The sequence below is a fragment of the Malus domestica genome, chromosome 05 (assembly GCF_042453785.1).
Source record: "Malus domestica chromosome 05, GDT2T_hap1".
Lineage (NCBI taxonomy): Eukaryota > Viridiplantae > Streptophyta > Magnoliopsida > Rosales > Rosaceae > Malus > Malus domestica.
In genome coordinates, this window is record NC_091665.1 from 30,911,659 (window position 1) to 30,937,221 (window position 25,563).

The following is a 25,563-nucleotide window of genomic DNA, read 5'->3' on the forward strand; positions in this document are numbered from 1 at the left end:
TAATCTCCTGTTTGAGACTCATCACTTCAGCCGCCAATGATTCAACTTGGCGGGTTCGAGCAAATAGGCGTTGGGCCATATTAGACACAGAACCTGCACACTGAACACTGAGAGCCAGCGAATCCTTAACAGCTAACTCATCAGACCGTTTGGAAAGTAGTCTGTTATCTTTGGGAGTGAGAAGGTTCCTGGCCACCACCGCAGCGGTCATATCATTCTTCATCACGGAATCCCCAACGGTAAGAGGACCAGTTGGGGAGACGAAGGATGGGCGCCATATGTTGTCTGGAGAAGGCGGGGCTGCCTCTTCAACAAGGTTCAAGTCAAAACGACGGTCGGAGGGGCCAGACATTTTCAAAGGTGTTGAAGAGAGAAGAGGTCGGACAAATCAAGATCTTAGAAGTGCAAGAATGAAGTTTCTACTGGTGGAGATTCAAGTGTGCTTTGGAACTTAATGCCAGCCCCTATAAAAATCTGCACTCGACGGAGCTTCAGAAATCAAAGAGGCGCCTGCTCAGAAATCGAAGAGGCGTTTGCTTTCTCAAAAGTTGGGCTGCTTAGAGATCACGAGGGTTGATCTCAGAAATCGAAGAGCCGTTTGCTTTCTCAAAAGTTGGGCTGCTCAAAGACCACGAAGGCCGATCTCAGAAATCGAAGAGGCGCTCGCTTTCTCAAAAGCTGGGCTCCCTAGAGACCACGAGGGCCGATCTCAGAAATCGAAGAGGCACCTACTTTTCCAGCCTTGTCAGCACCTGTCACACGCACACTCAGCTTTGCGGAAATTATGGGCATTCTGTCAAAGACTTCTGGGGAAGTAGAAAACACATGAATCTTACTGTTCAATCACCCACTTCCCACACGCAACAATAGCTCATGGGTACCACAGATAACTTTGCCAAAGTTCTCTGCCAAAGTTGAGCACGTGAAGCTTGCAGCTCCCACTACATCGCTCTGACCAAGAAGGGTAAAAGAATAGCAAAGAAACAGCACTAACAAAGTTTAGACCCATAAATTTTGAAGGTCTAGCTACCATATTATTACCCACAAGGGTAAATGAACAGTACCACTGCTGGATAATTGGAAAGTCCATGTATGTCAACCTCTGAGCTTCGTGGCAAGGTAGACTAGCAAACATGCCCAACCTTTACTCACATTCGAGAAAACACTCCCAATAAGATTGCTTGCTCCAAAATCGAAGAGGCACCGTCCTCCGAATCTAAAGAGCCAGACTCCCAACATGACTACTTTCTTAAAAATCGAAGAGAGGGTAAAGGAACAGTACCATTGCTGGATAATTGGAAAGTCCCTGTGTGTCAACCTCTGTGCTTCGTGGCAAGGTAGACTAGCAAACATGCCCAACCTTTACTCACATTCGAGAAAACACTCCCAACAAGATTGCTTGCTCCAAAATCGAAGAGGCACCGCCCTCCGAATCTCGAGAGCCACTCTCCCAACATGATTACTTTCTCAAAAATCGAAGAGACACTGCTCCCCGAATCTCGAGAGCCAGACCCCCAGCATGATTGCTTTCTCAAAAATCGGTGAGGCACCGTTCTCCGAATCAATCGAAGAGGCGCTCGCTTTCTCAAAAGCTGGGCTGCTCAGAGACCACGAGGGCCGATCTCAGAAATCAAAGAGGCACTTACTTTTCTAGCCTTGTCAGCACCTGTCACACGCACACTCAGCTTTGCAGAAATTATGGGCATTCTATCGAAGACTTCTGGTGAAGTAGAAAGCACATGAATCTTACTGTTCAATCACCCACTTCCCACACGCAACAATAACTCATGGGTACCACAGATCACTTTGCCAAAGTTCTCTGCCAAAGTTGAGCACGTGAAGCTTGCAGCTCCCACTACATCGCTATGACCAAGAAAGGTAAAAGAATAGCAAAGAAACAGCACTAACAAAGTTTAGACACATAAATTTTGAAGGTCTAGCTACCGTATTATTACCCACAAGGGTAAAGGAACAGTACCACTGCTGGATAATTGGAAAGTCCCTGTGTGTCAACCTCTGTGCTTCGTGGCAAGGTAGACTAGCAAACATGCCCAACCTTTACTCACATTCGAGAAAACAGTCCCAACAAGATTGCTTGCTCCAAAATCGAAGAGGCACCGTCCTCCGAATCTCGAGAGCTAGACTCCCAACATGACTACTTTCTCAAAATCGAAGAGAGGGTAAAGGAACAGTACCATTGCTGGATAATTGGAAAGTCCCTATGTGTCAACCTTTGTGCTTCGTGGCAAGGTAGACTAGCAAACATGTCCAACCTTTACTCACATTCGAGACAACACTCGCAACAAGATTGCTTGCTCCAAAATCGAAGAGGCACCGCCCTCCGAATCTCGAGAGCCAGACTCCCAACATGATTACTTCCTCAAAAATCGAAGAGACACTGCTCTCCGAATCTCGAGAGTCAGACCCCCAACATGATTGCTTTCTCAAAAATCGAAGAGGCATCGTTCTCCGAATCTCGAGAGCCAGATACCACAGACCACTTTTTCAAAGTGCTCTGACAGAGTTAAAACATGTGAAACTGGCAGCTCCCACTACCGTGCTATGACCAAGCAGGGTAAAGGAATAGCATTACTACTTGTTGTTAGGGAGACTCCTATATATGTCGACCTCCATCCCCAACGGACAGGCAGACCTGCAAAAATGCTCAACCCTTCATCATATCTGAGAGGGCACTCCCGACCAAGCCTTTCGAAATATTCAGCTTTCTTTCCCCCCGATAATACCTCTGCAAACAAGCTATACTAGAGCAAGAATATCTCATATCATCAGGGTTAAAAGCAAGAGTATCCCATATCATGCTTTTTCCCTGTTTTTTCTTTTGGCCTTGTTTTTACCTGCAAGACAAGGAGAAAGAGAGCAATCAGTCAGCACTTGGAATCAAGCTTCCAGCCAGGAACTGACTGCCTGGAACCCCTTACCTGATTACTTACCTGGCATTGCTCTCGAGTACTCATCTTTAACATCTTATGTTTCCAGGGAAGATTCCGCATCTGCTTGAGGAACAGATAGGGCAAGTGCGAAGGATACAAGGAAGCATGTGGAGACAAGCGTAACAGCACACGTGCCGATACATCCATTACTCTGTCAAAAGCAAAAGTATCCCATATCAGCAGGGTGGAACGTACTCTAGATTTGATGGACTTGTTTTGACCCTCAAATTCTTCAGTCGGCCTTATACTCTGGAGGAAACCAGAAAACCCTCCAGCTCAGTTCAAGAATAAGCCTGTGGAAAGTTACTTCTTCAAAAGCAAAAGTATCTCATATCATCTCTTCTCATTTTTCTTCTCTTTATCCTTCATGCTGCTGCAAGATGGGGAGAAGGTGAACAATCAGTCGGAGCTCTGATTGCTTACCTTGTCTGTCACCTCTTTCAGCAGACCCCCTAGCTCGGCGACTTGGGGGACTCCTACTACATGGTTTGTATCGCGCTTGACCAAGCCTGAAACTACAAGTAAGCTTCAAGTGAAATTGATACATTACCTTGTGCATCTCCACCAGTTAAAGATACCACCCTTGGATGGAGGAAGAGTACTTCCAGAGAAGATGCCACATCTACCTATGAGACAGATAAGGCAAGTCAAGACGACACCACACTCCGATACTTAGAAGTTTCGTGATTACGAGATCATTCTCCCACAATATTTCCTAATGTCATTTGTACTAAATCATTCACTCGTACTCACTAAAGGAGAGCTTGAACCTATGTACTTGTGTAAACCCTTCACAATTAATGAGAACTCTTCTATTCCGTGGACGTAGCCAATCTGGGTGAACCACGTACATCTTGTGTTTGCTTTCCTATCTCTATCCATTTATATACTTATCCACACTAATGACCGGAGCAATCTAGCGAAGATCACAAAAAGCGACCGTTTTCGTTACCTATGATCTATCTTGCAAGAGAACGGAGAATTAGATGGAGATCTCAACCATAGAATACGAGCTGGATGGAAAGAGTGCATCCGGCGTGTTGTGTGACCGTCGTAGGCCACTGAAGCTCAAGGGAAAATTTTATAGGACGGCAATAAGGCCAGCGATGTTGTATGGCAGAGAATGTTGGGTGGTGAAGCATCAACACGTACACAAAATGGGTGTAGCGGAGATGAGGATGCTTCGTGGGATGTGTGGGCACACGAGAAAGGATAAGATTGGGAATGAGGATATCCGAGGTACAGTAGGAGTAGCCGAAATTGTAGGAAAGATGAGAGAAAATCGGCTCTGGTGATTTGGACATGTGCAAAGAAGGCCGACTGACGCTCCGGTTCGAAGATGTGACTACGGGACAGAGGTTCAGGGCCGAAGGGGTAGAGGAAGACCTAGGAAAACTTTGGAAGAGACTCTAAGAAAAGACTTAGAGTACTTGGATCTAACGGAGGACATGACACAAAACCGAGCGCAATGGCGTTCTAGGATTCATATAGCCGACCCCACTTAGTGGGAAAAGGCTTTGTTGTTGTTGTTGTTGTTGTTGTATTAGTTTCACTCGGGCAAGGGTTTTTGAAAAATCCTTCTTTTATATTTAATTCACATTGTAAACTTAACATGTTTATATATCTGTTGAAATGTCATTTTCCGCATAAAAATATTACTTACGAAGTCAAACTTATGCTACATGAGATCCATCTCCACATAAGAATTATGCTAATTAGATTTACTATGCATTTTTCTCATTTAAAGGGTCGGTTTAACCACCAACATCTTTCTTTTGTTATTCGATATATCTTATTCTCAAGTATGTATGACACAAAAACAATACAACAATATATGCATTTTGATCAGTAAACTTTATGTGGGATCACCTATGCCGCCTATCAATACAAGTCTCATCTCTATAAATTCGGATCCTCTTCCTCATTTTTCTTCACCATACCCTCAAAAAATCAAATATCGTTTTTTAAGGGAAGAGATTTTTATTTTTTATTTTTTATTTATTACAAATAGGGATTAGTTATGGGGTCCACACCATATCAAGTTTTAACGATTCGAACTGTTTATTTTACAAGTTGCACCTCATAGATCATTCTTGCAAAATATTAGCCAAATTGGAAATATTTGAGCATCTAAATGAGTTCAAAGAAATTGACGAATACGTTGTTCTCTAAAAAACATTGAAATTTTATCGTGATAATTAAATAGGCACATCGTTTCAGAATGAATTGAATTTTTAAAAATTATCTATGAATTGAGACTTGCAAAAATTGAAGTTCAATTTGAAGTGAGTCCCACAACAATTAATCTCTATTTTTTTTTCAAAAAATGAGAATCCCTTTTTTTAAATGGTATACTCGTATCATCAACAAATATTATTTTTTGTTCGATATTTTATTACAAAAGTCCAAATGTTCGACACTTGGAAACATTTGAGCTCGAATGTCTCCCTCGTCCAGATCATTAGATCCATCAAGAATATAACAATCGATCAATACACGGATACTAAGTCATAGAAACATTTGTGGTTACCCACTCTCTTGTGCATATTAAAAGTTGTGATGCCCAACTCGGGTACAAAAAATAAATAAGAGCTTCCTCACATGCTGGGGTGCAATTGCATATAGCTTTAGCCAGCTGCTTGAAATAAACAATGCACCTCAACACCTACATAAATAATAAAGGACATGGAGCATATTTCCCCACCAGTCCCTTTCTTCTTATTTTTTTTCTGGTGAGAAAAATATGTAGTGAGTACTAGTCGATTTGCTCGATTAGTCCTTGTAGAATTGTCGAGCTCTCTTATTGACTGGAAGAAACAATAAGTTATCAAACCTAACAAAATATATCATGGTCATGTAAGGACATATCATGTGTGGTTTATAAATTAAAGAATGGACCACCATGCTTCATAGTATTCACATTGTTATGAGACTAAATTCGGATTGGATTCTGATAAATGATGTTCCTCACAAATAAGCTTCTCACAATGAATGCTAAAAAAAATATTTCAAGAGCCGTTTTGATTAGGAAAAAAAAAAAAAAACTTTGGAATCAACTTTTGATCACCATTACTACGTTATAAGGATGAGCGGATTTACATAAAGACTCGGGTGGTCCTGGAACCATTCAAAAGTTGAAAAAATGCATGTAAAGCTCCTTCGGAGACCCTTCAAATGTCTGATACGAGACTTTTTGTGCCCATCAAGTGTTTGATACACTGCATTCTATAACTCAGTAGCATTTGGCAAGACGTGATGACAACAGTACTCGACATGGGGTCTTGACATTACTCAACATATTGCTTTGGCATTTGTTGATATGAACACGGATGACGATAGGTCCATCAGCTGCTTGATAAACCCTAAATGTTTTACAATCGCCCCCAAAATTAGATTCATGAATCTGTCACTGACTATAAACGATGATTTTCCTGTTGTTTAATTTAGAGTATTTCTCACTAATATAATAAGTTTTCTTATGGGGACTATACTAATTAAATAACAAATTAAAGGGGTTTCCTCAATAATCAGAAAAGGTATATTGCTAAAGGCACATTAATGTAGGTAATCACATATTTTATTGCTTTAATAGAATGAAAGGGAGTCTGAGTAAATTATTATCCTTTCCTTGCTCCCATCAATTGTGCAACACTAAAGCTAAATTAATTAATTAAATATTGCTGCGTTTACTATGGCCATTGCACCATACATGTGATGAGCATCTGAAAATCATCAAAAGAAAGATAATATTTGTATATTTTTACGAGGAATGTACATGTTCTACATTTTGCACATAACATGTTTTTATTGTATAATTTGTCCAATTAGAACCATTCAAATTCTTAATCTCCATTTAAAGATCATCTTTACAAAAAAATTTAATTTTTTTTGTCAAACATAAGATCCATTGATGGAAGGAAATGTTACAAGTGATAAACTTAAATAAACACTGCTAGTAGGCCTAGGGAAGAAAGAGTCCTAAGCAAAGCACATGATGGCCCAATTAGACTTCGTTGCTGATGCAACTACTCATCGCCACAACCATCATGTACCTCACCAATATGTCGTTCGGATTAGCTGATACACTGTCAGCAACAACAAAATATTAAACCACAGATGCAAACAAGTCCCAAATGAACAAATCTAATCCTTGACTTAACAACTACAAAGATGCACAATGAAAACATAAATTTGCCTTTACATAGCTTAACAAAAGATAAAAGCAGTCAAAGCCAACAAAGCAAGAAGACTATTCACCATCAGAACCGTAGAAAGAGGCAGCGCAGAGACCAAATCAGCTACAAAGCGGTTTTGCACACCTTCATCTGAGTGAGCGACTACTTGCTCTCGAGGTGGGTAGTAGCACCGTGCCCAATAAAGGCTTCTCAACCGAAAACAAGCATACTCGTAAAGCCGATTTGTTCCATATTTTTTTATGCATTCACGATCTTCGATTTAGATAATTTTTTCTAGAGACAATTGAACGATTCTAATTATAAAATTTATACGATGAAGATACATTATTCGTAAATGAGTGAGAAATGCACTTATAATCCTTAATAAACAATGTAGTACATAAACTCACTGTTTGGAAATGTGTCAAATTACCGTGCATGATCCTTTTCTTTCATTGGGCAGTAGAGTGTGGACCCAGCCATGATCATGATAATCCAAAATTAAGTTTCGTAATTAGATGGATCCTGCTCCTCTCACATGCACATGCAGGAGAGAAGCTTTGGGGTACAACGATATAAGATTTCAGTTCGATCCAACCTCGATTGAGACGGTGCCATCTTCTCCATATATATACCACTCTTTATTCAGATTTCGGGATTGATATAATATTAGAATTACCTTGTTAAAACAGTTTGAATATGTTAGTTAAAACATTGTAGAAGTTTTAACGAATCTGTAGGATAATTTAAATAGGAAACTTCATTCTAATTCTTGGTAAAGATGATTTTTAGCCTAAAATTATGAGTAAGATCAAAATATAATTTTAGTATCTTGATACATTAATAACCTCTTTTTCTTCCTAATTTTAATGTATTAATTTTATTTCATTTATCGTAATGTATTTTGTTGTAAACATTTAGATAAACTAATTTTGATTATACAATATATTTTGATGTACTTGGTCTTTTCCATTTAGGTACATTAAATTCATTATAATACATTCGGTGCATATATTTAGATACACACATTTCGGTACATACATTTAGATTCATTAATTTAATATAATACATTTCGGTATTAACATTTCTGTGCATACATTTCGGTACACACATTTAGGTACATTAATTTAATGTAGTACATTTCGGTGCAGATAACATACATTTTGGTACTAAGATTTAAATACATTAGTTCAATATAATACATTTTGGTACTAACATTTAGGTACATTAATTGAGTCTTTCAAGTTTGAAGAATGTTAAATAAAATTAATAAATTAAAGAAAAATTGGTAAAAAAATAAATAAAAATTTGTATATTAATAAATTTAAATATTTAATGAGAGACATTAAATAAAATGCACATTAATTATTTTGAATTAAGGACACATCAAGGGACTATAATCAATATGTAATCTAACACAAGGTTTATTTTAAATTGCAATCTTCTTGAAGGATTGAAGTTAAAAAAACCCCTAATTTAAATGATTATAATCATAATACCCATTCAAGCAATTAGAATTAAATAATACCCAAATGCATTAAACACATGTATCCATAAATAAAGCAATAAATAAAAAAAGAGTGAAGACTAATCTGGCCTGTGATATCAAGAGAGGCGTGTGGTCATTGTCCTAAAGCTATAGATGCCTCTCTACGTGTAGCTTATAACGGCTACCTACAACTCCAAGATACAACTCTTGAATCTCAAAGAGTATCTAATCCATATGCACGATTACAACAGACGGGATGCCAAGTAGTAATCAATTGACCTTGATGATGGAGATAAGTAGGAGGATAATAGGGAATGTGGAAAAATACTAAAGTAGGAAGTGAAAGGAAATATTTGGACGTGTATGTTTTGTTTTAGTAGTTCTTTATCTATAAAACTCTATATTCTTGATCTTAACCAAAAGGCCGAGAAAGATTAAAACTATCTATACTCTTTAGTAAAAGACATGACCTACCTCATTTTTTTTTAAACAGACGATATTATCTACACTAAGGAGGTGGAGAAGGGAGTTAAGCCTCACAATGGGCTAGCAATAATGTGGTTGAAGTTGGCCTTTGGCGAGAATTGAACCTAAGATCTTTCACTTACATGTCCATATGCACGATTACGACATAAGGGATGCCAAGTAGTAATCAATTGACATTGATGATGGAGATACGTAGGAGGATAATAGGGAATGTAGAAAAATACTATAGTAGGAAGTGAAAGAAAATATTTGGACGTATATGTTCTGTTTTAGGAGTTCTCTATTTATAAAACTCTATATACTTGATCTTAACCAAAAGGCCGAGAAAGATTAAAACTCTCTATACTCTTTAGTAAAAGACATGACCTACTCCATATTTTTTTTAAACATACGATATTATCTATCTATCTACATGTAATAGGGAATGTAGAAAAATACTATAGTAGGAAGTGAAAGAAAATATTTGGACGTATATGTTCTGTTTTAGGAGTTCTCTATCTATAAAACTCTATATTCTTGATCTTAACCAAAAGGCCAAGAAAGATTAAAACTATCTATACTCTTTAGTAAAAGACATGACCTACCTCATTTTTTTTAAACAGACGATATTATCTACACTAAGGAGGTGGAGGAGGGAGCTAAGCCTCACAATGGGCTAGCAAGAATGTGGTTTAAGTCTTTGGTGAGAATCGAACCTAAAATCTTTCACTTACATGTGAAAAATAATATCACAAAACCGTAATACTAAGTGACATGACTTACCACATTAAACATGACTTTTCCTATTTATTAGAATAATATTATATAAAGTTTTAAATCTTTAATTAATAAAAAAAAGTTTTAAATCTTTAATTAATAAAATAAAGTAAATAACCAACATAAACATATACTCTTATGATATTTTCGTTTATATTTGAATCGACGGTTTTGATGATTTACATTATGGTTAGGTTGAATATGTCATCAAAATATATGGTAAACTGGGTTTCCTTATTTAGGGAAAGCTAATTGACTTTGCTCTCTCTCTCTCTCTCTCTCTCTCTCTCTCCTCAGAAGAGATATTCATAGGCACTTTTAATTAATGTTATTTTATTCTTAATGAATATCAGCTATATTTAGCAAATGACATGGTTGATAGTTCTGATGATCCCCACTTTTCTTAGTTCTTTATGGGGTAAACGTTCAAAATCAAATTGATTTTTGATGAAGTCTAAGATATCAAATTTGGAGACAATGATTTATGCTAAAATTTGCTCATATTCATTAATGTTAAGAAAAAAAAACAAGAACCTTTGACAAATCTGATCACAATGACAAAAGGAGAAAACAATTTTTGTTATTTTCCTTAAAAATAGTTGGGAGCCATTGGTTGTTGGTTTTTATCACCTTTGGATTAAGTCCCTATTTTGACATCATACAATTAACTCTAGTTTGCGGATTTGGTTATAATATTTACATATTTAAAGCAAATACGATATCTATAGTCAGATAGTGGTTGTATTAGATGCATATTATTCACATGAATTATATATAATTGTTAAATGGTAAGCCAAAATAAAAAATAACTCTAATTTTAACCCCATGTTTTGCGATACACCTAGCTCACAATGTTACCCACTCACTGATTCCATGTGTGCCCCTTAACATTATTCTCTTTTTGCATGTGGCCTTCTACCACAATGGTGGAGACGAATGTTGTCCTTACATTACGATGTGGGTTTGAACCTCATCGGCTTCCTAATCTAACATCTAATCTAACAAATATATTGTCTGACAAAAAAAAAACATTATTCTCTTTTTGCCTTTGTCAAATCTAAATATTTTCACAGACACATGGTCAAATTTGCTGAGACAGTATACCTTCTCAAGGTTTTAGAATTACACTTCAATAAAAGAGAAACCCTAAACTCCAAATCAACGAGAACATTTCTCTCTCACAAATATGAGTATTTTTTTTTTGAACAAACGATATTATTTACATTAAAAAGTAAGGGAATAGGCTAAACTTCAAAATAAACTAGCAATAATGTGATTCAAATTTGTCTTTAGCGATAATCAAACTTAATACATCTCACTTACAAATATAAAAAATAAATACTTTGGATGCGGTCCCTAGTCTCTAACACTCTTTGACTAAAACCTTAATGGTATTCAAAGTTTGATCAAAGTCCCTTGACTTTGTTGTACACCTCATTATATTACAATTAAGGTTTATATTTTTATAGTTTTGACATTAATTGTTTGATATTTTATGAGATTTATAATCTTATAAATTAAAAATCTCTCGTTATAACTATTAGAAACGGCGACAATAAAAAATAATTCAAACATTTTAATTGAATAAATGGATAAAAACTATGTAACAATAAGAAATAATAAATGGCAAAAGAATGTATCATAGTGTTAAAAAAATTGGTACATTTCACATATAACTAAGTGGTGCATTAATAAAGAAGAATGGGTACATTATAAATAAATTAGGGTACAAATAAAAGATTAAAAAATTATGAGTACAAATGAAATTTTAAAAAATATGGGCGTGAAAAGAAATTAATGCATGAGTACAAATTAATACTAAAAATAAAATACTACAAATTTATAAAAAGCTTGGAAATTAAAAGTGGGTACAAACTAAAAATATAAATACATGATACAAACTTTACCATAAAACATAAATATACCATATGTAATTTTCTATCATTGATTAATAATACAATGTCATGTGACGGTAAACACATAGACACAAATACAAATAAACTTAAAAAAATATGGGCAAAAAAACAAAATATGTATATATATATATATATGGGTACAAATTAAAATTGAAAAGAAAAGTGGTACAAATTAACAAAGGTTTGCAAATTAAAAATGTGTACAAACTAAAAATAAAAATATATGATAAAAATTTAGCTATAAATATAAATATACTAATTGTAACATTTTTAACACTAAATGAATAGTTTTAGGTAAAAATATTTTATTATTGAAGTAATTAATAATGTTATTAATACCCAAGGATCTTGATCAAAAATTAAAAATAAATAATGTTTTTATCAATGAAATAGCAAAAAGAGAAACGAAAACCTAATTTCTCTTATTAAAAATATTCCTAAACTGTAATATTATGTGATACTTTCAAATACGAGTTGGACTATGGACAAAAAGAGAGTGGGATTTTGTTTGGAGAGAAAATAGTGGGAATTTTTTAATTTATTTTTCGGTCACAAAAGGAAATGAGTGGGATTTTCAACTTTCATGCAACGTAATTTAAGGGAGTGGGGTGACATCACGCTCCTCAACGAGGCACGTCCTCCCATCATTCCACGCGGCAAGATCCTACCGGCTACCGACACGAAACAACCGCCGGCTCACTTTGCTAACGTGCGCCCCCCTTCGTCTCCTACGCGCGCGAGCATCGCAGTCATATTATATTCACTTTCATGTCTCTTTCCTCTCTCTCCAGGAGTCTAAATCTCAGCACAAAATATAAAAATTCTCGAACTTTCTCGGCAAATCGAAACCTCTGTAAGTGTCTCTGTCTTCCTTCTTTCGATTCGCTCCTCTCTCTTTTTTCGTGTTCAAGGTTCTAAAGTTTGCTAATTTTCTGTATTTTTAGCTGTTAACAGACTGTAAATTTCTGTATTTTTTATGTTCAGCTCCGAAGCAGGCGCAACTGGCGGAACCAACTCAGTCATTTCTTCTTCTGAGTCGTTGACTGGAGAACTGGTTTGTCCCTAGATTTGTTCGATTTCAGTTTGTTAAGGTTGCATCTGTGTACTGTATTCTTGTTCCTCAAACCCTCTATCTTTCAGCTGAAAAAAAAGTTCTCTGCTTTGCATTTTGTAGCTCAAAATATAAGCTCTAGAGTTACTTGTGTTGAAATTAGGGTTAGGGTTTTTGTTTTGCTATATTCTTTGTTGGTGTAAGTATTGAGATTTGAGATTTGGGTTTTTGTGTGAAATTGGTGATTCATTGAGTTGATTTGGGATTTGGGTTTTTGTAGGAAATTGGTGATTGATTGAGTTGATTTGGGATTTGGGTTTTTGTGGGAATTTGGTGATTGATTGAGTTGATTTGGGATTTGGGTTTTTGTGGGAAATTGGTGAATGGTTATGGGTGCGGGGTTTTCGGTTCGGATAGGAAGGTTGCTTGATTGAGTGGATTATGAATCCAATGAGACGCCGCTCTCCGACGAGTGTACCTGTGGAGCCAATGGAGAAGGGGACAGGAAAGAATCAGAATACAAGGATTTGTTTCTTGGCCTCTTTGTCTGTGTTCTTCTGGATGTTGTTGTTGTACTTCCATTTCGTTGTGCTGGGAGGTAGTACCGTGAATGAATCTTTCAATTTACAAGCTGGTCGTGTTTACTCCAAAGTGAAGCCTACCCTTGTAATTAATGATCTTCAGAGGGACAGCCAGAGCACTGAATCAACACCTATCCCTGTAGCCCCTGCGAAAAACAACCAGATCAATGAAGCGGAGAAGTATCCATTTATGAGAGCATTGAGAACTGTCGAAAACAAGAGTGATCCATGTGGTGGGAAGTATATTTATGTGCATGATCTTCCCTCGAGGTTTAATGAGGATATGTTAAAGGAATGTAGGAGTTTAAGCCGTTGGACAAATATGTGCAAGTTCACAACTAATGCTGGGCTTGGGCCTCCACTTGAGAATGCAGAGGGTGTGTTTGGGGATACGGGTTGGTATGCCACGAATCAGTTCGCTGTGGATGTCATATTTAACAATCGGATGAAGCAATATGAGTGTTTGACAAATGATTCATCTCTTGCTGCTGCTATTTTTGTTCCCTTTTATGCTGGGTTTGACATTGCCCGGTACCTTTGGGGTTTCAACATATCAAGGAGGGATGCTGCCTCACTCGATCTGGTTGATTGGCTTACGAAGAGGCCAGAATGGAGCATTATGGGTGGCAAAGACCACTTTCTTGTTGCAGGAAGGATAACTTGGGATTTCAGGAGACTTTCAGAGGAAGAATCGGATTGGGGTAACAAGCTTCTCTTTCTGCCAGCTGCTAAGAATATGTCTATGCTTGTGGTAGAATCAAGCCCGTGGAATGCTAATGATTTTGGTATTCCATATCCCACATATTTCCATCCAGCAAAAGATGCTGATGTGTTCATTTGGCAGGAACGAATGAGAAGATTAAAGCGTGAGTTCCTTTTCTCTTTTGCTGGTGCCCCCCGTCCTGACAATCCCAAGTCAATCAGGGGGAAGATCATTGATCAGTGCCGGAGTTCAAAGGTTGGTAAGCTGTTGGAATGTGATTTTGGGGAAAGCAAGTGTCATTCTCCAAGCAGTATAATGCATATGTTTCAGAGATCTCTTTTCTGCCTGCAACCGCAAGGCGATTCATACACACGAAGATCTGCTTTTGATTCAATGTTGGCTGGTTGCATACCTGTCTTCTTCCATCCTGGGTCGGCATACACACAATATACTTGGCATTTACCAAAAGATTATACAAGGTATTCAGTGTTCATCCCAGAGGACGATATTCGCAAGAGGAACGTTAGCATAGAGGAAACACTTAGTCGAATTACTCCTGAGCAGGTGAAGAAAATGAGGGAGGAGGTCATAAGCCTTATTCCAAGTCTGATATACGCCGATCCCCGCTCAAAGTTGGGGATTTTTAGAGATGCCTTTGATGTTTCTGTACAGGCCGTCATTGACAAAGTTACAAAGTTGAGGAAGGACATAATCGAGGGTCGTACAGATGATAACTTCATCGAAGAAAACAGTTGGAAGTATGCTTTGTTGGAGGAGGGACAACGTGAGGTAGGAGCTCACGAATGGGATCCTTTCTTCTCGAAGCCAAAGGATGGTAATGGTGATTCTGTTGATACATCTGCCGAAGCTGCGAAAAACTCGTGGCATAATGAACAACGACATCAATCATCGGGCAAATAACAGCACAGCAATAAGGATTTCACCAGTAGCTAATGCATGAAGACAACGATGAGCGGATGAGCCTTCCTGCATTGAGTTGCGGCAGGTACTGTCACGAAAGCTCATCACAGAACTCACCTTGAAAATATCCAGGCTCAAATCCAAAACATAGACCCATATGTTCTGCTTGTAGTGCATGTTTTTCGAAAAGTTTTTGTTTCTGCATTATGTAATTTTGTCTAGTAATTCTTTGTCATGTAAGTTAGCTGAGTTTTTGGTGTTCTTATTTACTTACAGGAAATAACAATGAGTAAATGATTAGTCCTCTACCATACAGACGCCTGTGTACGATGTTGCATACATACAATTTCCAGGAGCTATAAATTAGCTTTTTCTTCTTTTGTTTTGTTGGCCGTGACTTTAGGGGCGTAGTCAATTTGGATTTCAGAGGATTTTAATAGACTTTTTTTAAGTGACAGATTTTAAAGGATTATAATAGATTTTATAATTCTATATGGATTTTGATAGATTTATATGGATTTCCATTATAGATTTTTATGGATTTGTATGGACTTCTATCATAGACTTTCGCATAATTACTAGTTAAAGAAAGAGGGATTTATACATAGTGCATCCAAATGCATGAAATAATATGCCTTTCTGAGGGATGATTAGTAGGCCTACCCTTAATCATAGACTGGGAGACATCTAATCTAAATAGGATTGCTATCTGGTAGTTCATTCTCATAATCTCCACACTAGACTAAGAAATACTAATTGACGAGTCTACTGCCTATAAAGTGTAAGAAGGTCACCCACCAAAAAGGTCGTACCCAGTGCACAAGGCTCTCGCTTTACGCAGGGTCTGGGAGAGGTGAATGTCACCCACTAATTTAGAATAAAAAAACAATGAAACACAAATTCATTTAAGAAAAGAACAAAAAACACTGATATAGAAACCTAAGAAAAAGTGGAGAGTGTTCCATGAACACTACGATCAAGTAGAGTTCGGATTTCCTCAATTGGGGGAAGCCGACCTTTTCCTGTAACAACAACCAAAATTCAACAGAGCTAAATCCTACATTCTCACATAATATCATTAATTAAATTAAACACATCATTCATTAAACATAATCCAACATAATCCAATTAACAAAAAGTATGAATAAGCCAATTAAACATAATCCAAAATAAAACAAACAAATAAAAACTAATGTATCATGAGTCCAATCACATATCATTTCAAATTATAGCATATCCAATTTGACCGCTCTTCCGATGACATCTTCATAAATGCATCCTTTCTGGTTTTAGTATCGAGCAAAGCGACCGGTTAATAGCGAGCAGGTTCATCCAAATTTGGGGTTTCCTTGATGGCATCCCATATAGAATTTTGTCTTTCTCTATCCTTATCCCTTTTCTCCAACAGACTATGAACTCCTCGGAAGTCGGTGGCAATTGAACCGAGAGTAAGTGAAATATTTTTCCTAATTCTAGCTTGATTAGTGGTCTCAGATGATCTAGTATTCCCTTGGTATTGGGTTCTGTTTCGATTGATGGGGGAATCCTTGAGCTAGTTGCCTGAGTGGGTAAGAATGAGGATAATTGATCAAATGATGAAGTTTGGTGTGATGCTTGGTTTTGATTTAGTACAAAGCCTCCATTTTCCTCATCGTAAAACAAGTTCTCTATTCCAACCTATTCATCTTCCTCTATTCCACCTTGTCTATCTTCCACTACAAAAGTTCTTGCATCAGTTTCCTCACCCAATCCCAATGAGTGTTTTCCAGTAGCAGTTGCATCCCCAAGTACTATTTGCAAATCTTCAAAGTCATCACAAGATTTTTTACGAATGCTTCTTTGGTCTGGGTGGGCCTATAAAATAAACAAGAAAATCACAATTGTTCAATAAACTATAAGTATACACTCAAGTTACATATACTATTTTAAATAAAAGCCAAGAAGCTCACTCTAAAGTATTCTTCCCAAACTTCGTCATCAGCAACAAATCTCTTTGTGTTTGCATCCCACCCAAAGCCAGAGTTGCTTCTCATAAGCTGACTATACTTTTCATATTCTTTCTTAAAATATCTCATTCGACTTGTGCAATGCTTATAAGTTTTATTACACTTTAGTCTTTCATTAAGTGCCGGAAGTATTCTTGTCATCACAATATCTTTGGTTAGCAAGCCATTAGCATCACGCCATCCACTTAATGTAGCTTCAACGAGCTATTGTAACAGCACTTTGCTCTCTTCCAAAGTCCAAGCGCTATCATCACTCTTGGCCTTCACTTTTCCAATTTCTTGTTGTTTGTCTCCCATTTCTAATTACTAGTATGATGGAAGCAGTAGCAGTAACAAAATCAATTCAAGACATACTTAACAAAAACCATTTGAACCATACAATATGCAATGCATTAATAAAGGAGCAAAGTGCCTTAATTAACCAAAAAATGACAATGGAGAACTGAACACAGATTAAGAACTAAACCCAAATATACTTCTAATAAAAAAGAACAATTCTTGAATTCTCACATACCACAGATATTTAAGAAATAATAAAAACCCATCAAATTTATCCAATCCCCTTTCAATTATTTGGAGTAAAATATCCAAAGTTCCTCTTGGCTGGTTAAAAAAGCATGCATATTAGCTAATCTATTGCGTGTTAGAACAAGTCCATCCCTAAAAAAATGCGTCAGCACTCAGCCTATTTAATCCACTAAGTGAATAGTGAATAGTGATAGATTCCAATGTATAGACCAAATGCATTTCTATTCCTAATAAAAAATTACCTAGTCAATTTTATTAATTTTTATTATAAAATAATAAAAATAATAATTTTATTAAAAAAAAGAAGGTAAGTCTGGAAGCCCACGGTTTCACTAGAACCCTCTATTCTCTCCCTCTACATCCTCCTCAATTTGTTTCTCCGATCATCCCAAAACGCCAACTCTTGCCACTCCCGACGAGTCAACCTCCTTCTGCATCTCTCTCTCTCTCTCTCTCCCTCTCTCTCTCCATTCGGATTTGGAACTGCGTTTGTTGGGTAGAATTTTTGGGGTGGGTTGGTGATGGGTATTGGCAGTCTGGGAGGTGTTGCAATGGTATGCGTTGGTTCAGGGTGGGGATGGGTGCGCTTTAGGTGAATTACCTGCCCAAATTTCCACCCCTACCGTGCAGTTTCAACCTGCCCAAATTTCCCATACAATCCAATAAGTGAATTACCTACAAACACATCTAATGCATACCTACATTCAATCACATCTCCATGAACCTTCTTACCCAATCTCCAATCACGAGCAAACCCACAAGCCTTAATCACAAAAGGGAAAGTAAAATGATCAGGTCTGACACCACTGTACAGAGCAATAGCTTTGTTATACAGCCCATTGTCGACGAAGCCTCTGATCATGACATTCCAGAGGAAGACATCGGAGGCGGAGGAGATGGTGGAGAAAATGGTGTAAGCGTGAGAGGGGGAGCCCAGAGGGGCGTAGTGGGCGATAAGGTTGGTGCAGCGAAGAGGTTGAGGGTGTAAGTGTGAGATGACGTCAATTGAGCCGTCTGATTGCTCAGTTGATTTTGGGCTGGCCTGGAGACCAGCTTGGGCTGGGTGCCAGCCTATCTACTGGGCTAGAGTGAAAAACCCGGGTGCCGGGCCATTATTTTGGCTGGGTGCCAGCCTATCAGTTCCCCAATGGAACTGCTCTTAGGTTTTCTCTTTTCATTGCTATCAAACAGAAAAACAATACAATTGAAAAATAATCAACACAAAAAGCATGAATTCGGAGAAGCTAGGGATATGTGATTTTATACGTATAGATATATATGTATGAGAAGGAAATAAGGTAGTAATTGATAAGTACACATGTAGCGGTTATCTATGAAACAAATCAACCAAGAATTATACGAGTTGGGAAGAGCAAAGCAATACCATGAGGGGATAAAGGAAGACGTGTGAGAGGAAGATTGTTTCACTTCTGTGATGAAAGTGAAAAGAAATCACATGGGGTAGGGTTGGATTCTTGATGGCACTTTGTATTTATATCACCCACTCTCAAATCCCTCAAAACCCCTCGGCCATTAAAATCCTAATAAATATTTGACATTCTCACTATGCCTAGATTTGAATGTATTCTTTACACTCTTAATCGAATACCCCTTGATATGGGTGTATTCTTCAAAATCCTCTTAAATCCTAATTTGACTACACCATGATTACATAATCTTTTAAAATTCTCTTTTTTAAACTATAATCGACTACACCCATATTTAAAGTCTATTAAAATCCTATCAAAACCTAATTTGACTACCCCCTTAGTAATGATCTTTCTACAATAATTTGGCCAGTTTATCAAATCACAGGTTTTACCAAGTCTGAAGCAAATGTCGAATTTGACCAAAAAAAAAGAAAACAAGTGTCAAAAGAAGTAAGAATTAATATTTAGTACTACGGTTTAGTGATATTTTTTTTCACTTGAAAGTGAGAGGTCTTAGATTTAATTCTCATCAAATAAGAATTTAACCACATTATTGCTAGCCCATTATGAGGTTTAGCTCACTCATCCACCTCTTACTATTGATAATATCGTTTGAAGAAGAAAAAAAGGTAAGAACTATGAAGAATGAAAAGAATGTGGGACAGAAGATGAGCAATTGCACTTCACACACCATTTTAAAAAGGGAGTTTTAACAAAAAGTCCGCAATACTGTTCACTTTAATGAAAAACCACATTTTTACACTAAAAAGTCAAACATGATACTATTCACTTTACTCTTTATTTAGTCCTTATCGTTAAAACTCAAAGTTTTCAAACCCTTTTCATTAGTTTTCCTTTTAAAAAAAATTGTCCCTCTTTGTGCATCGCATTTGCAGGCTCTTTCTCGCTAAAGTCCATGCATTAAGTTTCTTCAATTTGGGCTGAGCTGGGAGTTATATCTCTTGTCGCTTAACTTAGCGGGCCATGCATCAAACAATGGATGTTTAGGTGTGGCTTAAAAGGTCCAATGAATAAGGATTCAGCAGTTAAGAATCTCTCGATGTACTATAAGCCGAAGCGTTACTAGAAAATCCCCAAAACTTATAACTTTCAATTATCTCCAAGGCACATAAACAAACAAACTAACCCCTGTTGTTTAGTCTCTAATTCTACCTGACGATCTAAAACGAGATGCTTATCGCCTTGATTTATTTTAATCTTTTGCTCTATTATTCTTGCTTCAGCTGATTCACAAATTCTCTCATTCGTTTTGGAACTTTGAATATCCATGCTACACTTCTTTCTCCTTTGGTTCTTCGTGTGTTCTCTCATAAAGTTGAAGTTTATTTGCTTGCAATCCAAGTCACTTTGACTTTGCTTGCAAGCAACCCAACTAGCCCGATTTGGATTTCTTTCCCTGCAAGAAACTTTAATTGATTTCCTTTTTCCTTTTTTTTAACTGCAAACTAGCAATTTTCCCGTGAAAATTTATCAAAGAGCGAATATAAATTAAAATCAATAATGTAATTAATAAACGTATAACCGTTATAATAATTATAATCAAATATATAATATATTTCCTCAAAAATCAACGGCAAGGTTTTCTCCTCAAAAATCAACGGCTGGATTTTCTCTCAATGTCCTCGTAGGATTAGGAATACATCCCTAAACCGCCAAACCCTACCTAGAATCTCGACCTATAAATGCATGCTTTTGCGGTTCAATAGAAAACCCTAGAAAAAGAGAGCCCTCAATCTCCGATACCTCGTCTCCCTCAATTCGGTAGAAAAACGATGTCGGCTTCAGAGCTTGCTTGCACCTACGCCACACTGATCCTCCATGACGAAGGCATCCCCGTCACTGCCGAGAAGATTGCAACCTTGGTGAAAGCCGCTAACGTCCCTGTCGACTCTTACTGGCCCAGCCTCTTCGCCAAACTTGCCGAGAAGAGAAACATTGAAGATCTTGTCCTGAATGTTGGCTCTGGCGGTGCAGTTTCTGTAGCTGCCCCAGGTGTTGCCGAAGCTGCCGCCCCTGCTGCTGCTCCTCCACCAGAGGATAAGAAGAAGAAGGAAGAACCCGAGGAAGAGAGTGACGACGACTGTCCAATTTTCGATTTGTTCACTTAGGATCTCCTTTGAAACAAGACATTGACGTCCAATTTTCAATTAGTTTGCTGGTTTTTACTACTTAGTTTGAGATTAGTTACCTAATGATGAATATTGTAGTAGGGCTTTCATAATTTCCTTTTTGCTTATGATACGTATTGCTATATGGACAAATTGTTGTTCTTTTTTGGTCAATATAAATATATAATGAAGAACTAAATAAGTGGCGTGATAAGTTGTTAAAAAAAATCTTGTTAGGAATTATATAATTTGCATTGATGAGAGAAAATAATGGGATGATTTCATGTCATGAGCATAAATATGAAAGGAAATCAAGGTTAATTCTTAAATTTTTGCTCATCATATCTCGATTTCGCCTACGTACTTTTGCCCTTACCTGAGTCAACGAGAAAGGAAAGAAGAGGAAGACACAACTGAAATTGATTCAACAAATCTTTGTTATTAATTGACCGTTTATTCGATTCGCATTTCTTCGCTTGTTGTTACGTTTCCTTCTTTTATTCCAGTTTATTGGAATTTGTCAATGTCTGGACGGATTTAGGTAATTAAACATATATGGTTCATGTCTAATGGTGGAGCGGGTTTGGAGGGGATGTTTCATACAACTGCGGCACAAGTCCTTGGTGTTTTTGCTTCTATTAGAGTTTGTGAGTTTGGCGTCTGCAAAAATTCTAGCTTTTATTGAGGCGGTTCGTGTAGCTTGGGTCCGCGATGGGAACACATTTGGATTGAAAATAACCAATTCCACGTTGGTTGTTCACCATTTATACAAAGCGCTGCCTTAGTTGGTGCTAAATAATTAGAATAATTGTTGATGATTTTAGGGGTTTTTGAACTTTAATCCTTCAAGAAGATTAAAATTTAATAAAATCCTGGTGTTAGAAATTCATATTATATTTTTGTTTTTATATTTAATAGATAACTTATTTAATGTTGTTACATTAAATTTTAAATTTATTATTCTACACATTTTTATTTACTAATTTTATTTAACCTTCTGAAATTAGTGTACCTAAACGTCCATATCATAATATATTTTACTAAACTAGTGTACCGAAATGTGACAACCCGTCCCTAAAATTTTGTTTTTTATTTATTTTAATCGAGGGAATTGACGAAAATGCCTAGAGGCAAGGATTTTGATTTATGTTGACCATCGTCTAGAGGAATGTGTGACTTATTCTTTTGGCGTTTTTAAGTAGTACTCGTTGGTACGAATGCATAGGCGAAACCCATTTGCGAATCCGAATTATAACGGTATAGTTACGAACGTTTGAAGTTGATTATTTAAAGTGAGTTAATTGGTTAAGGAGAACCAATTAGATAAAAGGTAAAAAAAGGGCAGAAGCCCAATCAGAAATCAGGAAAAAAAGAAGGAAAAAAAAAAAAAAGGGAAAGTAGCCTTCCCGTCGACCCACACCCACCACGAGCTCCCATTTTCCAAGGCCGATTCCGGCCAACTTCGGTGGAGATTTTCGACGCCACCACCACCATCTTGAAGCTCTCATTCTCCTCTACAAAACCCACCCAAGAACCACCTTGATTAACCACGGTATGTGGCAGTTTGAGGCCACGAAAGTTGACGAAAATCAATAGTACTCCGGCCACCTTTTTCAAATTTTCGACTAATCGGCAAAGTGATGGCCGATGCCACCACTTGAGCGTTGTAGTCCATCATCCCAGGAGAAAAACCCAACCAACCTTGACTCCGTTTGACCATCGTAGACGACAAATCGACATCGGGAAGCTTTAGGCACCCGCCGGCTTTGTGGGAAAAATTGACCATCTTCTGTCCACTTTTGGACTTCATGGCAGGTATAAAAGTTGTTCCACTTAATGAGATACTCATTTCTGTGAAGTTTGAGAATTTTTAGAAATAGTTGATTTTTCCAGCAAGTCTGGGTGGCCGACCGCCACCCAAGGCGGCGCGTGGCCAAGGGGTCGTCGATGCTATTTTTAGGCTAAATTAGATGTCTTGAGTTCATTTTTGGTGTTAGTATGACATTGGTTGATCGTTTGAACCTAAATTCTTTATGATATGTTACTTGGTAAACATATAAATCAACAATCCGACCGTTGGATCGTCACCAAACTTTAATATGTTATAGTACGTAATATTTGAAGACCATAGGAACTTACAGATCAAGAATCCGATAAACGGATCTTCCCGAATTGGATTTGTAAGTTCATGAAATAAAAGGTTAACCGCCACTTAGTTTTGGCAATTGGCGGAGATCCGACCGTTGGATCGTAATGAGATTTTAGGATGTTGTTCTAGAAGTATAATGTGTATCTTTGGAAGCAACAGATTGAAATCTGTGATACAGATTTTTCAAATTAAATTACGTAGAGATGTGTTTTATGTAAATTGTGTATTTTATCGGTACAAACTCTGAGATATGATTTGATAATTGGTCATAGGCGATGATGGTTCGTGATGTCTCGATGTGCATGCTAGAGAGTCGTGGCGTGGACCTCAAGTAAATGGGGCTTTTCCTTTTTATTGTATATTATATATATATATATATGTGTGATTGACTATTCCACAATGTTTATAAATTGCTTATTGCGTATAATTACTGTGAATGCTTTGAAGTACTATTTTGAACTACGAATGGCTTGATCCCTGTTTAGGGTATGTAGGCAGTCTAACGAGACGTTAGATGCAGCCATACAATAATTGAAACAAAAACCTTGTTTGGGAATTGAGTAAAGTGAAGGAAATTGGTGAAAATATGAGATTTAACCTTATGTTTTTAGTGATTGGATGTTGGTCATAAATCAATGTGGAAGGAATCAAGAAATTGAAATAAGGAAACGTAAGTAATGATAGTTAATTAAACTAGTGTTTAGTTGGACTTATCCCTGACAATTATTTCCAAAAATAAATAATTCGGTAGTAGGGCGTTATCGATTGTGCATTTTACGCCACATTATATATATATATGTATATATTGGAAAAATGCTATAACATGGTTGAGTATTAGATTGTATCATGGTTTATCTATATGTATATTACCTGCACATAATTATTGTAAATGCTTTGAAATGCAAAGGCGAACGCAGGACACCCAGGTAAGTTCAATTGAGTTTATGATATTAGTTGAAATGATCAAGTGATGGCATGACTATATTATGTTTTAGGCAACTCCAACATTGTCGTACAGGTTGCCTATGAGTTGTATATGTCATATGAGATGCATTTAGAGCTCATAAACCTGCACCCCGGTGTTAGTGCTCCCGCCCGTGGCCAGGGCACAGTCTTTCACGTGATGTTCACCTCCCACACCTTACGCTCACCTTGAATCCAAGGTAGGTGCACAATCCTGTCGTACAGACTACTATATGTGGTTTCGACTCGTAGGTGACCCGCAATTATTCGCGTAATCTTCACGTGATTGTAGCACTTGAGCGTATTTAATTACACCTAGTCCTATCATACCAACCACTTTAAGTGGTTCTGACTCGTGTGCATGTATACTTATTGAGCTATGGATACGTCGTACAGGTCACTAGAGGTGACTCCGACTTATGAGCTAGCATATGTGATGAAATATGTGATAAGCTAGCATATGTGATGAGATATATGGTGAGCTAGCATATGTGATGAGATTTGAATAGTCGTACAGGTCACTATAGATGACTCTGACTTATTAGGTAGCATTGGTTGATGAGATATAATTGTAGTCGTACAGATCACCACAGGTGACTCCGACTAGCGTGCTAGTATGGGTTGTTAAGCACTTGATTATTTATATTGCTAATGAGATGATGTGATGTGGTATACTTCTGGATGTAATGCTAGTATACTTTTGATTTCGTGTTTATCCGTGGTATGATTTTCTGGAAGCTAAACAGGTGTTACGGTGAGGGATTTATTTGTTGAGAAGACTTTTATTAAAGCTTTATTTTCTGACCTCATTCTTGTTTTATCCCTCCAGGTCTAGTAGTAGAGTTTTCGTATCAACGAGGATTTCTGGCAAGTCTTGGTATTGGAGATTACCTTCAATGGTATGATTTTCAATCCACTCTACTGTACTTTGTTTATGCTCTGACGTCACGTGTGAAGTGGGTTCATTCCCGCTTACCAGCGCACTCTGGTATTTAGGCACTCTTAGGTTCAAATTTATTCATATTTTTCCACATCTTTACACTTTATGGCTTCGTCACCTTCCAGGTGTCGGCCAGCACAGCTCGATTTAGAGTCCTTGTGGACATACAGGGTCGGGGTCTGTCACAAAATGTCGGTATACCTAAATATATTATAGTGAATTAGTGACACATAAGAAAATATGTAAAAACATAAGTGAACTGAAAATTCCGTACCTAACTATATGATACTAAACTAGTGTACTGAAATGTCGGTACCTAAATATATTATACTAAACTAGGGTACCGAAATATCCGTACCTTTACATATTATACTAATCCAGTGTACCGA

General features: G+C 37.2%; 2 protein-coding genes and 1 long non-coding RNA gene across 7 annotated transcripts; 2 read left to right on the forward strand and 1 right to left on the reverse strand.

Annotated features, from left to right (window-relative positions):
* The first annotated feature begins 12,493 nt into the window (after positions 1 to 12,493).
* On the forward strand, positions 12,494 to 15,406 carry LOC103409147 (xyloglucan galactosyltransferase MUR3). Of its 4 annotated transcripts, XR_011580598.1 has the most exons (4): positions 12,494 to 12,626; positions 12,758 to 12,827; positions 13,105 to 15,114; positions 15,306 to 15,406. XR_011580598.1 is itself a non-coding variant. In XM_070821104.1 (3 exons), exon 3 carries the CDS (start codon positions 13,266 to 13,268, stop codon positions 15,027 to 15,029), a length of 1,764 nt encoding a protein of 587 aa, XP_070677205.1. In that variant the 5' UTR covers positions 12,494 to 12,626; positions 12,758 to 12,827; positions 13,105 to 13,265; the 3' UTR covers positions 15,030 to 15,406. The 4 variants fall into 4 exon arrangements, 2 of the variants coding, with proteins under 2 accessions (XP_070677205.1, XP_008346184.3); XR_011580597.1 differs by having other exon boundaries at positions 12,758 to 15,114; XM_070821104.1 differs by having other exon boundaries at positions 13,105 to 15,406.
* A 705-nt stretch (positions 15,407 to 16,111) lies between these two features.
* On the reverse strand, positions 16,112 to 18,507 carry LOC108170357 (uncharacterized). 2 transcript variants are annotated; one of them, XR_011581482.1, is made up of 3 exons: positions 18,262 to 18,507; positions 16,979 to 17,341; positions 16,112 to 16,883 (listed from the first exon to the last, which is right to left on the reverse strand). It is a non-coding gene; the product is annotated as an uncharacterized lncRNA (long non-coding RNA). The 2 variants fall into 2 exon arrangements; XR_011581483.1 differs by having other exon boundaries at positions 18,296 to 18,497.
* Positions 18,508 to 20,729: 2,222 nt separating this feature from the next.
* LOC103409148 (large ribosomal subunit protein P1-like) lies at positions 20,730 to 21,321 on the forward strand. The gene has a single exon (XM_008347964.4). The coding sequence runs from the start codon at positions 20,787 to 20,789 to the stop codon at positions 21,120 to 21,122; it is 336 nt and encodes a 111-aa protein (XP_008346186.1). The 5' UTR covers positions 20,730 to 20,786; the 3' UTR covers positions 21,123 to 21,321.
* Positions 21,322 to 25,563: the final 4,242 nt, after the last annotated feature.

Coding starts and splice junctions, on each gene's coding strand:
- LOC103409147 (XM_008347962.4), top strand. CDS start 13,266: ATGAATCCAATGAGACGCCGCTCTCCGACGAGTGTACCTGTGGAGCCA.
- LOC103409148 (XM_008347964.4), top strand. CDS start 20,787: ATGTCGGCTTCAGAGCTTGCTTGCACCTACGCCACACTGATCCTCCAT.